The sequence below is a fragment of the Larus michahellis genome, chromosome 9 (genome assembly GCF_964199755.1).
Source record: "Larus michahellis chromosome 9, bLarMic1.1, whole genome shotgun sequence".
Taxonomy (NCBI): domain Eukaryota; kingdom Metazoa; phylum Chordata; class Aves; order Charadriiformes; family Laridae; genus Larus; species Larus michahellis.
The window spans coordinates 16500348-16512876 of NC_133904.1; the positions used below are offsets into that span (position 1 = coordinate 16500348).

The 12529-nt window shown below is 37.7% G+C and overlaps 1 protein-coding gene across 2 annotated transcripts in view; it reads right to left on the minus strand.

Annotated features, from left to right (window-relative positions):
- The window catches only part of MYO1E (myosin IE), an 88239-nt gene that overhangs the window by 41376 nt on the left and 34334 nt on the right, over positions 1–12529 (minus strand). For both annotated transcript variants that reach the window (XR_012588933.1, XM_074599633.1), the window contains exons 3-7: positions 10921–11010; positions 9909–10003; positions 2253–2340; positions 1257–1346; positions 159–290 (exon numbers count right to left, since the gene is read on the minus strand). Coding sequence is in view for 1 of the 2 variants with exons in the window: in XM_074599633.1 (XP_074455734.1) it covers positions 159–290; positions 1257–1346; positions 2253–2340; positions 9909–10003; positions 10921–11010 (495 nt within the window). In the remaining variant the exon portion in view is untranslated. The remainder of the gene's footprint in view (positions 1–158; positions 291–1256; positions 1347–2252; positions 2341–9908; positions 10004–10920; positions 11011–12529) is intronic.

Sequence of the window (12529 nt, forward strand, 5' to 3'; positions counted from 1 at the left end):
GTGTTTTAACACGTTATCAAGGTTCCCAGCGATATCCAGATTACCTTCTTGAGTATGCATTCAGTAATCTCACTGTGTTGAGAACGAATATTAAATCAAAAGGAAAAACTGGTACCAGTTATTTTAAATAACTCGGAAAGGACCTATACACTTCTGACCTGGTAAAAAATGTGAAAACTCCTCTCTCCAGGATTCCTCATTACCACTCGAGATTTTTCCAGTAGGAAGTTGGAGATTTTCCCTCCATCTGGTTCTCCACCTGGGCTAAACTGGATTTCAAAATATTTCCCCTGCAATAAATAATTAAAGCTGTTGAATGATTAGTTAATACAAACCTGAAATCATGCACTTGTACCGTATCTCAAGGACGGTTACTAGGATATTTAAACTTTATGGATGCAGTGACACAGCTGCCTCAAGGTGTAACCTAAGTTTAGAGTCTCTAACTATCATGTATCTTTCTTTCTGCATTTGCACAGCACTAGACTTGGAATAAGTCATATGTTAATGCAAATGTAGAGAGGAAACGAGTGGCTTCTTTTCACTGCTGAAACTCTTGCTTAGTATAAAGGAAACCATAAGGCTCACGTATATAGGAAGTAAACTTAACAGATTTATGACCAACGGCAAACATAGCATTCTGCTCGGAAGCAAGGTAAAGCAATTATCTTTTTCTGTCAGGGAGACGTTAATTGCATTAACACTCACGCTGGCTGAGGAGCAGATCTCAAATTTGTAAAGCCTATGGGTAACTTTTAAAAACAGAACATACACCACATCATCTAATGAACTGTCATTTCACAATACTTTGAGTATTTTATAATGACAGATTGAAAATAATTCCTGCCTACTTTCTCTACATATTAGTAAAGGCATTTTCCATCAAACAACTCTAAGGAGGGTTTCATCTATTTTTGAAAAAGCTATCAATTTTTATATTATTTTTTAAAATATTACTGCATATATTTCACTGATCTAGAAAACTGATCAGTTTGTTGCTATTAAGTTATTTGTTTGCATACCGAACATTTTATAAATAAACTGTGACCAGGACATATTGTAAGAGAAACAAATGCGCAACCTATACAGAATGGAACAGAGGCCTCTCAACATACACTTTATGTTTTAAAAAACACTTTGTATTTTATTTAGATTTACCTCACTTGCAGACAATTTGTATTATACTCCTGAACACCATTTTTGTAACAGCACAAAAGTTGGAAGAATAAAGAAATCTCTAAGGCAGAGGGACTTACAAATCTGCTGGAGTTGTTGTTCCGTACAGTTTTTGCATTCCCAAAGGCCTCCAGTAAAGGGTTGGACTGTAGAATAATATCTTTAACATGCTAAAATTTTAGGAAACAAGAGAAACAGAGACTCAGAAATAGACATTTCTAAAGCCCTTACAGATTTTCTAGAAAACCATGACATCTAAATTATGTATTAAAAAAGCAAGAAAGCTTGCATCTGTAAGAAGTCCTTTTGATCAGATAAGGAATAGAATCTAACCATCTTTTTTTTTCAGGCCTTCTAGTTCCTATATTTTGAAGAAAATCCTATAAAACTGAACAAAATGCCCGAGGCTAAAAACTAGTCCTTTTCACTGTTCTCTCAACTGACACAGCCAATAAATTGATCTGTTTTTTTCATCATCTCGATTTTAAACCATTTCCTTCTTACACATGAGCATTTAAATCTTTTTTGGGCTCTGGAACCACAACCAATGAAGTCAGAGCAGCAAAAAATGTAGGAATCTGCAAGTGCTTCAGCAACCTGTTTTGGGATCGATGCTGCTGCTATCTAGCTGTCTTAGAAAGCAGTAAAGCGTGTTACTATTGTCTCTGTCTGATCCTAGGAGTTGGAAGTATGGACAAGAGATTAGCTTTGGGACAAACCAAAGACTGGTTGTTGTTCTTAATCTGGTTAAGAACAATAATTAAAGTACCTTTTACCCCTTAGCTAAAAAAAAAATTAAAAGTGCTTGTAGACATAATTCAGCACAAGAGCAACAGAACTTTTAGGAGAGATTATGCTGGGTCTGTGGACTTCCCATCACGCAGGCAGCCCAGCAATCTGCTCACTTTTCACTGCATTTGTCTCTCTGCTGTTGAGGCTTGTATGTATTTCTAGCTGCTCACCCACAGGTTTCTTCAGGAGTGCCTCTTGGCTGCCAGTGTCTGCCAAGACAGACCTTTGTCATTCTACCTCTGAAGTAAAAATTTAGGCTATGCTTATGCTTCAGTATTACTCACCTGTACTTTAGGGCCACCTCCTGAAATTTTGGAGATATAACTCATGATATATTTAGCAGCTACAGTCTTTCCAGCACCACTTTCCCCACTATGAGAAAAGGAACACAAAAATGTACCTGTTAAGTTTTTAAATAATTCTCAAATGGAGTAATTTGTGGTTTATCTTGTTCAGACTTGAATAGCTACCTTAACAATGAATAATAGTAAACATACACCATATTTACATTGGGTAAACTGGTAATATAGACTGTGATACAGTATTGTAGCATGGTACTTGGATGTATTTGTGAATAAATAATTTTGAATACATCATCTTGCATGGACACCTGAATCTCTACGGGACTCTACGAAGTCAGAAAACTATGTAAATTGAGAAATAAATATACTTAAACCAAGATGCTCAAACGAGAACGAGTGTATTAAGAACTCAATTCACATCTAAATTTAGTGGGATTTCAGATGTTAATACAAAAACTCATTTGAAAATCCAAGCTTTGAATGCCACACCAGATACCTACTTCAGTTCAGGAGTCTTTTGTTTTAGGTGTTCCTGAATGAAATAATGAGACATTATTAATCACATCCTGAATGACGGAAGAACTACCTTCCTGCTCCTATGCCTCTTGACAGAGGGTACAAGAAGTCTTAATATCCCATACTAGCTTTCACAATTCCTTCCTTCCATTGTAATGTTTCAGTTCAATGGCAAATAATGTTTACAACATCAGTAGATTTGCCTTCTCACAATTAGTAAGCTTCTCAAGCAGGAAAGAAGATTGGCATGCCAGACAATCCAACCTCACGCTTTATTTCATACCTTAAAGCTAACTTCGTTTCTGGAGAATTCCTCCAGCCTTACATAAATGCTGGTGGCAAGTCAGTTTTGACCTCAACGAATTTACCCTGACCCAGACAACTATACTAATACAAAAAACAACACACGGATGTTGGTTCAGTACTATAAAGCTATCTGAAATATTTTTTTTTTTCTTGTGTGAAAATCTGTGCTATCTTTAAGCTCCTGAATAATTTCAGTGAATGTTGTTGACTCTTCTATCCTGCGCCTACTTTTTCCTGGATACGGATCAAATGCACATCTTTTCCTGCACAAATCTTAGCTACGTTTGCCAGAGAAACATCAGCATGTCCTGCCCAGGAAAAGGACTTGCTGAGAATGTCAACTCACAGCTCCTTATCATGGAGCTGAAATGGACACATTTTCAAAGGTTTAATTCTGAAAAAGCTTCTCAAACTGCCAAGCTGCAAATATCATTTTGCATCTTTAAAGTTTCCAAACAGCACAGAAGTACTGAAAGGCTTCCTCCCCTCTCCCCCCCCGGAATGTCTTCATGCTTTTGTCTTCTCCTGACTGTAGTTTTACAGATCAAACAGGAAACTTGAAAAGGTGAAGAAATACTTCTTGATCATCTCATCTCTGAAACGCGGACCATGATTTTTATTACTCTGAGTCATCTTTTCCCAAGCATCAAGAGGAAAGCCTGTATTATTGCTATCTACTACATTCACAGGGACAGACAGAGTTTGCTGGATGGCAAACTGTACTTAGAAGCTCAAATCAGCAATAGTTCAATAATTAAAAGAACATTTCTTCAAAATTTGCTCGCAGTAAATTTGCTCATCCTGTTGTAATACAAGACAGACAAACCAATCTAAACCAAATCATACTCTTGAGTTTATATATGCAGTTTTCAACTGAACACAGAGGAGGATCCTGGGCCAAACACTGAATGAATTTGATCAGGTATTATTTATCACACAGTAAAAATATAACGCATTTCTGTAAAATTTTCTTTGATGCATAAATTACCCTTCTCCTCCTTGATCAAATTAAATGTGGTTTATATTTCTCATTTCATAGCGTCTGCCATGGAAATTGACCTGGAGAAATATAGTTCCATTTTATTGTTAGTCTCTGTTTCGATGTAAGTGGTCCTTTATATTAAATTAATTTGGCCAAAAGATTGCATTTCAGAGTTTGCTTTAGATTTATGCATGCATATGCTTTTTTCAGTTTTATGCTTTTATTGATCAGAGACCAGTAAATTGCTACAATTAAACCAGAATAAAACAGGATGATGCATTATTTATCAACCAAAGAAACTTGATCTGATGGAACAGGATCTTGCCCCCAGTAAAGCTCAGGTAGCCAACTGTAACAGGGAAATTGTGGCATTCCTGCCAAATGATTCTCATACAGAAACTTTTTCACATGTATCTTATTGCTCTGCTGCTATTAAAACTACCTTACGCAGATGTAAGAATCATTTTCTAGCTTGGTAGTTTTAAATATGTTGGAAGTAAGGAGGTTTTTAAAGGTTGAAAAATTATTAAAGTACATGGACTGCAGTACTGACAATTTTCTCAGAGACTTTTCTTACTAAAAATAAAAACATTACATAGTCTCCATCAGTAACAAAAAAGATAAGGCTTTGAAAGACATATTGTTTCTTCAAGCATTATGTACTACTTCCAAAAAGTGACATTTTGTTCAGCAAAGTCAATTAACATTTAGCTGAAATCAGAGTAAGACTACAAACACAGAGGGAAAATTTTTTCCTCCTTCCTTCCTTCCCAGAGGAAACATAATCAGTGATTAGAGTAGAGAAGCAAGATCCAACACAGAGCCTCACCCTTCTCTCTAAAATTAATTTTCTGAGTGACATTTAATATAGTATCCCTGGGTGTAGAACAATACAAGCAATACTTATTTACATCGCCAGGCCAACGTAGAAATTTTAATAACAAATATTTATAATCAACTCTTGGATCTGCCAGTAAAGAACACAGCATATGTAAAATACTGTGATGTGACTCGACAAGCTTTTTAGTTTGTTTACATAGAAAATTTACTGTATGTTCAGAGAAACCTTGGTAGCATAATTTCAGTGAAATATTTTTCTCTTCTGAATGAGAGCTTTTATCTAACTTTTCTTACTGCATCAGACTTATGTTTCCACCACTTCCTCATTAAAATACAACCGTATTTCCAGTTAGATTCTGTACAGATGTTTTAGAACGATCAGTCATTTGAGTCTTCTGAGAAGTTGAAATACAGAAGCTGACTAGAAATCTCACATTAAATTCTGAACTTAATAGACCTAAAATAGGCATGAGCTGCTCACTAAAAACAGTTGGGATGGTAACTGATCTTTCCATTAACATATATTTGTAGTATTTAAGATGCATTGTCTTTTCAGGTATGCAGTCATCATATAATAGCTTTACTGTATTCAAACATTGCCATGTGGATGTAAAATGTAAACTAAAATTACAAACAAGGAGGACTGAAAAACTGCTTTAAAGCCACTGCAAATTCTCCCGGCAGAGATCACAGAAAGGGAAAACAAAGTCCTCGACTTTATAGAAAGGTAAAACCTTAAGAAAACTCTGAAGAAACACATTTATTGCTGCATATTAGAAAAATACTAATCATAGCCTCCACTCTCTTAATTAAAGGACAACAACAGCCCAGAAGGAATTAAAAGCCACAACAGAGAAACCTTCGTAATTAAAATCTCGATTGGACAACTCCTTGTTGACAGTGTGGAAGGGCTGCCATTTCAAGTGAGGAAGAAATGTGAACAGCCTGCTGTGGTGGACACTTATGAGCTTGGTTCAATAGAGGCCTAAATTAATCACCATGCCTCAGTAAAACATAAACTTAATGAGAAATCAAACTCCGGTGTAACTGCATTACTCATATGAGTAAACTTCCTTTGCAATTCCGGCTGGTGGATACGGAGGGCGGGAGGATGGCTGTGGGTCCTGCTCCCTGCTCCCACCCAGCACAGGCTCTGCCCCTGCGATCACTCCCCAGCCCAGCAATGCCCGCGGTCTTTGCGCTGCTGACAGCCACCCAAAAGAGCTCACAGCACCCCAACTACCACTGCACATGCGTACATGTTGTTTTCTTAACATGTACATGCTGCAATTACTCCACTAATGAAACAGGCTTCCCTGGCCATGGGTTTGTTCTTTGGCAACAGTTTTTCTTTTTAAATCAGTATTATCACATAAAGATTTTTTTTGGTTGCTATCTCGGCTTTCCAGAGAATGGTATTTTCTTTTGGATCTGCTTTCCTAGTTCAATCGCTGCCTTTTTGAAGAGAATGAGCTTTTTCTATCAGCATCTAATTTGGAATTCTGTAACTAAATGTCCTGGCAAAAGGGTGCATGATACACACACACACACAGAGGGTCCTGACTACAGCAGGACACTGCAGAGACCTTCCTTCACCTGCCTGGAAATCTATGTCCAGTCTCTGGGAATGCACGTCCCCTCCCAGGTCTGGGGGTAGATGCTGCAGGTGCCCAGACCACATGCTGTAGGAACACACGGGTGTGCACCAACCCCTTCCCCATCATCCTCATCTCTCCACTCCTGAGACTCCATCCGCACCGTAAGCCAGTCGTAGCCTTTTTGATCTGTGAATCACTCCAGTCTACATTTTATTTCTTGCCTTCTCTTTCTGCAAACCTTTTTTTAGGGGGGAAATCTGATATCTTGAGGGGAGGAAAAGAAGGAAAAAACATGGGTTTCTTTCTGTACTAGCTTGCTCTGTTCTTTCTGTTCCACCAGGGATTTTCAATGAAGACACTCCAAATTCAGACTAGTTGTGAAGTAGAGAAGCATTCAACAGGCACCTCATAATAACCATACTGTTATCATCGCTCATTTTCCACAGGACAGATTTTTATGGCAAAAACTATGGTTCACTGAGACACAAATGTTCGTTTGAAACCGCTTAGGTTCAGCAGACTTCTGTGGAACTGCAGACAGACAGAACTATATCTGAATTTTTTGAGAATCACCAGTTCAGGGGCAGAAATGGTGAAGTCTTTGGCAGCTATTAAGTGAAACCAATGGTGTGCTAGTAGATACGAAGCTAGCTAGAACATTCATTTCACTCAGGAGCTGCAGCATCTTGGGAGCTTTTAGTCTGCCAGCAAGTTCAATGCCTTCTGGTCTATGAAATAAAACGTAAGCAAACAAAATCCAAACTTCATTAAACCTCATTCTCAAGCCAGCTCTAGTTGCTAGAAATTGTGATGACACTAAAATCAGAAAATATGGGATGTATGTAAACAGTTTAAATGAAGCGTGGTCGAAAGGATTAAAATATCAACCAAAAAAAAATCAATTTTGTGAATGGTTGAATTACTCAATTTCATAAAAATAATTCCTAAATGTCCCAAGAAAATTAACATATCAACACAAAAATTACCTGTAAGCCCAGTCTGTTTTTACAGTGTTTGTAATACGAATTATAAGAAAAATAGATGTGTAGAAAGAAAGACGAATTCTCTGAAACGTCCCTGGCAAACATGATTTTTCTTGTTTCAGTTTTGTGTAGATTTCAGTTAGCTCCAGCAGATTTTGAATAGGCTGTGCACACGCTGAGAGAAAATTCACTCTGCACATACAAAATGCAGACACTCCAAAGAGCACATCATCCATTGTTCAAGCACCAGAATTCTCATGTGAATTTAATGCTGTAAGTCTGCATCTCAACGCTCTGAAAAGCGTGACACTCTGCATTCAGTGCACTCTGGGGCATTAGCAATGGATCAAAAATCACATTTCACTACAGTTTAAAGATTTTCACTATAAATTTAGCTTCATGTGAAATATCCCAGGCTCTGGCATGTTACTTTTTTCAAAAAGCAAAATAAATCCCAATTCTACCCATTCCTAACAGGTCTGAATTTGACTAAATGGGACTACTGACTTCAGAATGGCAACAGGCATCAGTTTTCCAAAAAGGAAGACTGAGCTCAGGGAACAATCCAGATACACGAGGGACAGGAATATGAGCTCTGGACATTTTGTTTTATATGGCACCCTGCTTTACCCAGGGGCACAGGAACAGGGAGGCTCTTATAGGAGTACAGCTCAGCGTAGCAAACTGAACGCCTGGTTGACCTTCCTACATGGAAAACCAACTGTTTCCCCATACCTACATACATTTGCTGATACTAAGAAGGACACACCTGTGCACTTTTCCACTGAAATATGTCACCCAGGAAAGCTCTGCCTGGACAGCCCCCAGGCACAGATTCAAAGAAATAAAACAGGGAATATAACTTTCAAACAATTATTCCTCACAAGCTTTCATGGCAGCTCACTGGTCAGATATATTAATATGAAATCTATTTTCACACTGGACCATTCAGTAGGGTACAGGAACGCTTGCACATGGAGCACCTCCACATGAAAGACCCACACACTAAGCTCAGTTCTTTATAATACTCCTGCAACAACATTAAATTAGTAAGTGGTTGGTGCAAGGGCATTTAAGCTTAAACATCAGCGACCACCCATTTCCTGGCAGGTCCCAGCCCAAGGGATCGAGCGCAACAAGTGACACGGCATCTGATCACCACTGACACCCTGTCCCCACGGGGCTGTGACACTGCAGGGCACGCAGACACCCCAGGGTGAAGACCAGAGAGGGGCTCCTGGACAAAGAAAACACTCAGTCTTCAAATATCTCTTTTGTTAAATTCAACAGCAGTTAAATTCATAGTGATGCCTCTCAGTGTGTTCCACACAGAAATGATAGAAAGCTTAAGAAAAGCTGTTATTAATAAAATAATGAGAGTTGCCCTTTAATTTTTTTTTTTTTCTTTTTCTCCTCTTTCCTTTCCCTAGTTCTTGGGAAAGTCTCATAGGCCAGTAGTCTCCAAATGCTTTCGATCACACACACCATCATTAAAAAATGTCTGAGCGCACACCCTCCCAACGTATGTATATAATTTATCTGTTCATAAATCACATACATCTACTACTGAAGGTCTAATATTTTCTTCCCGCATCCCAATGAATTTCACTGCACATGCCCTGTGCATGTGATGCATGCACCCACTCTGGAGACCACTGCCACAGGTACACTGCAGTTCCAGGGACACTCCAGCGAACCTCTGTAGTTTTCTATGTAAGGACAGTCTGAAGAGGTATAGCGTACCAGCTCAAATACCCCACAGTTCTCGCTTTCTGCACAATTTCTTTTATCAATCATACACCATCTATAAACCCACAGATGAGAACAAAACATACCTCTGGACCCAAAATTCACTTAGATTTTGACTTAAGTAATACCTGTCATTAAAAAAGTTCAGTAATAATTCTTCAGTGAATTGCCTCAGCCTAATAATTAAAATAGAACAGTGAAGACAAAATTAATTTTCCAGTATCTCTCTCCTCCTTTTGTCTCTGACTAAATGCAAGCAAAATTCCAAAAGGAACAAAAGTATATTTATTTTTAACAGGGGAAAAAAACCCAAACCACTAAAACCAGAGCATGGTAAATGCAGTCGATGTGAGAATGTTGGATTTAACAGTATCTGTGGCTGCTATAGTTGTTAATCCATCTCCCTCATGTAGTCATTCAAGCTACTGCAGTTTTCGTATTGGGAATGAAGCTGACTATGTGGGAAAGAGATTTCTTGTGTTAAGTTATCAGGATTGCACTGGAAAATAAAAGGGAGGGCCAGAAAGTACTTAGCTATCCTAGAAAACCCAAAAACGTTAAGTGGTCATGGACACAGAAGATTTTTATTGATATAATAAAAAAACAGCTTTTCTGCTTCTTGAAGTTAAAACACCAACAGCAGATGATAAAATATCTTTCTTACCTAATAATGACACACTGATTTTCTCTGTCAATAATCATGTTTCTGTACATGCTGTCTGCAAGAGCATAAATATGTGGTGGGTTTTCATATTGTGCCTAGAAGGGGAAATAGAGAATCATTTTTCAACACAGTATTAAACAATGCAGAAAGAGCAATATAAATTTTTATTTAAATTGGAAGAATTCTTTTCCTGGAAAAACAATTTTGAATCCCACTTTATACTGAATTTGTCCCAGGAATTTTTTTGTTCTTTTAATAAAAACAACCAAATTCTCTGGGTTTTGTTACTGATCTTTCTCTCATCCATCTTCTAAACTACCGAAAACACCCTGTTCTAAAAATGGTCTGTGCTTGAAATATATTACTTGTCCAAGAGAAACTCACATAATTTAAGCCCATTCCACCGCTGGTCATATGCTAACAATAAACCACCCAATCTGCTAGACAGAGCCTGGTGCTGTATATCTCATTTTTACCCACTGAGTCCATGCAAACCAAATGGTTTCCCAAGTCTATGGACATGCCCAACTCAAGCAGAGTGGGAAACTGAATTTTTAAGTCCCTAACACCCTTGTGTTGACTCACTCTTCAAGCTAGATTTTCAAAAGTTGGATCTAATTTTGGCATCTCAATTTTTTTATTGTTCTTGTCCAGTTTGAGAGTTCTCAAGCCATAGCCTCCAAATCCGCTAATGGCTATTTTGTGTTGTGCACCACACTTTAAGCATACAATAGCTTAAAAACTGCCTTTGCAGGAAGAGGGACATGTCAAGAGGAGAAACCTGATAAGGATTAGAGTTAATCAATACAAGTATTTTCTTGAAATCCTAATCCTATGTTCCAGGGAATTCAGTTTGAAGAGTCAATATATGGTAATGGATATCAATCTAATTCTCCCAGGCTAGTACAACACTACCCAAACCCAGAAACAAATGCTTCCAAGAGTTCAAGCACATAGAATAATATTTACATGCCCCTGAATACTGCAGCACATTTTAGACAACTTTACTTACTGCTCCTTGGTACATTTCAATTTCCTTTTCCCCAAAATATGGCATTTGCTTGAAAGGATTCACAGAGATTAATACAGAGCCAATATATGTCTGTATTCCAAAGAAGTTAAGGTAACTACAGTTTCCAAAAGTATTACCTTACCACTAGTGATCGCCAAATAACATTTCCATCTATTACATAATACAGCACCGCTTCAAATAATAGTAAAACCCCCATAGCTTACAACAATTGTTAATAAAAATGAAATTAGCAGGCTTACAAGAATATAAACATACCATTCAATGGGATACTTTCATATTACCAAAATATTTATTTTAGGACAAGCTAAGTATAGAAACATGTGTTAGAGGCGCAAACACAACACACCTTGAATAAAAATACATAAAGGAAATGGCACATTTAAACTGTTTTACTCCTTTGTAACCGAGGAGGTCATATTGTCTGTATTAGAAACGATTGTTTTGACCTTTGCAGAATAAGCTACAGTGACACATTCTGATCTCACAGAGATAGTGCTGAGCACGCACAGTCAGATGGAAATGGCCACTACTGAGCTAAATTGGACAATTACTCAGCTGCATGTACTAGCTGAGGAGCTAAGGGAATTAGGTAATGCAGTATGTGGTGGTATTTTATGAATGTAACTATTAACAGTCTCTAGGAGTCTTATCTGCAGGCTGCCCTATAAGAAGACACTCAGTTTCAAGCTATTATTAGTCCCAGAAAGCTTTTTTGCAAGATTTTGAATGTGCTGCACACGTACACATTTACAAAACACTTTAGAAACCTTTGGAATTCGAATTGCAGTGTACACATATGAAGCAACTGATACTACTTTACAGGCAGGACTGGTTCATGGAGCCGGGAGTTGGCAGCGTACCCATGTCAGTGAATCCAAAATGTTGTACTGCACATTTCATTTAACAATCTGGAATTGTTCATAGGCAAACTTACTATGTAAGCTTTCTGTGCAAATGTAGGAAAATTAACAAATTTATCCTGCTGGATTATCCTATGTAAGAATCTATTATTGTGGAGTCACAGCACAAAATGGTAACATGTTAGAGAAGTGTAACTCAGTGAACGTAATTTCTGTACTGTTCATTTGCAATGCTTTCTTCATACATTTTTTAATTTAATTCAAAGAAAAGTGACAACATCTGGGTCTCAAATATAATAAATCAAGCATACATTGTGTCAGTATAAACACCCAAAGTGACAGTATTCTGTTGGTAAACAATACCAGCATTTTCCGGGACGATTCGTTAATCTCTGTGCAACATAGCACAGAGAAATGTTCATTCATGGGTGGACATACAAACAACTGAAAGATTCAAGAGATGATCTCCATTTTAGAATGAAAAGCCTTCTCAGAACTGCAAAAGGAGTCTTTTCTCCCTACACAAAGGAATTAAAATGCTTCAAAAGAAGACTCTGATCCCTTATGTGACCCCAAGTCCCCTTGGAAAACATACTTATTCCTGTTTCAGTATAAAGACCATCTCCATATTAACTTCACTTATTTTTACAAGAAAAAAAGCATAAAAACATTTCTTCAGCACAGAGCACTGAAGACTTTGTGAATGTACTGCATAGAAGATGGAAGTC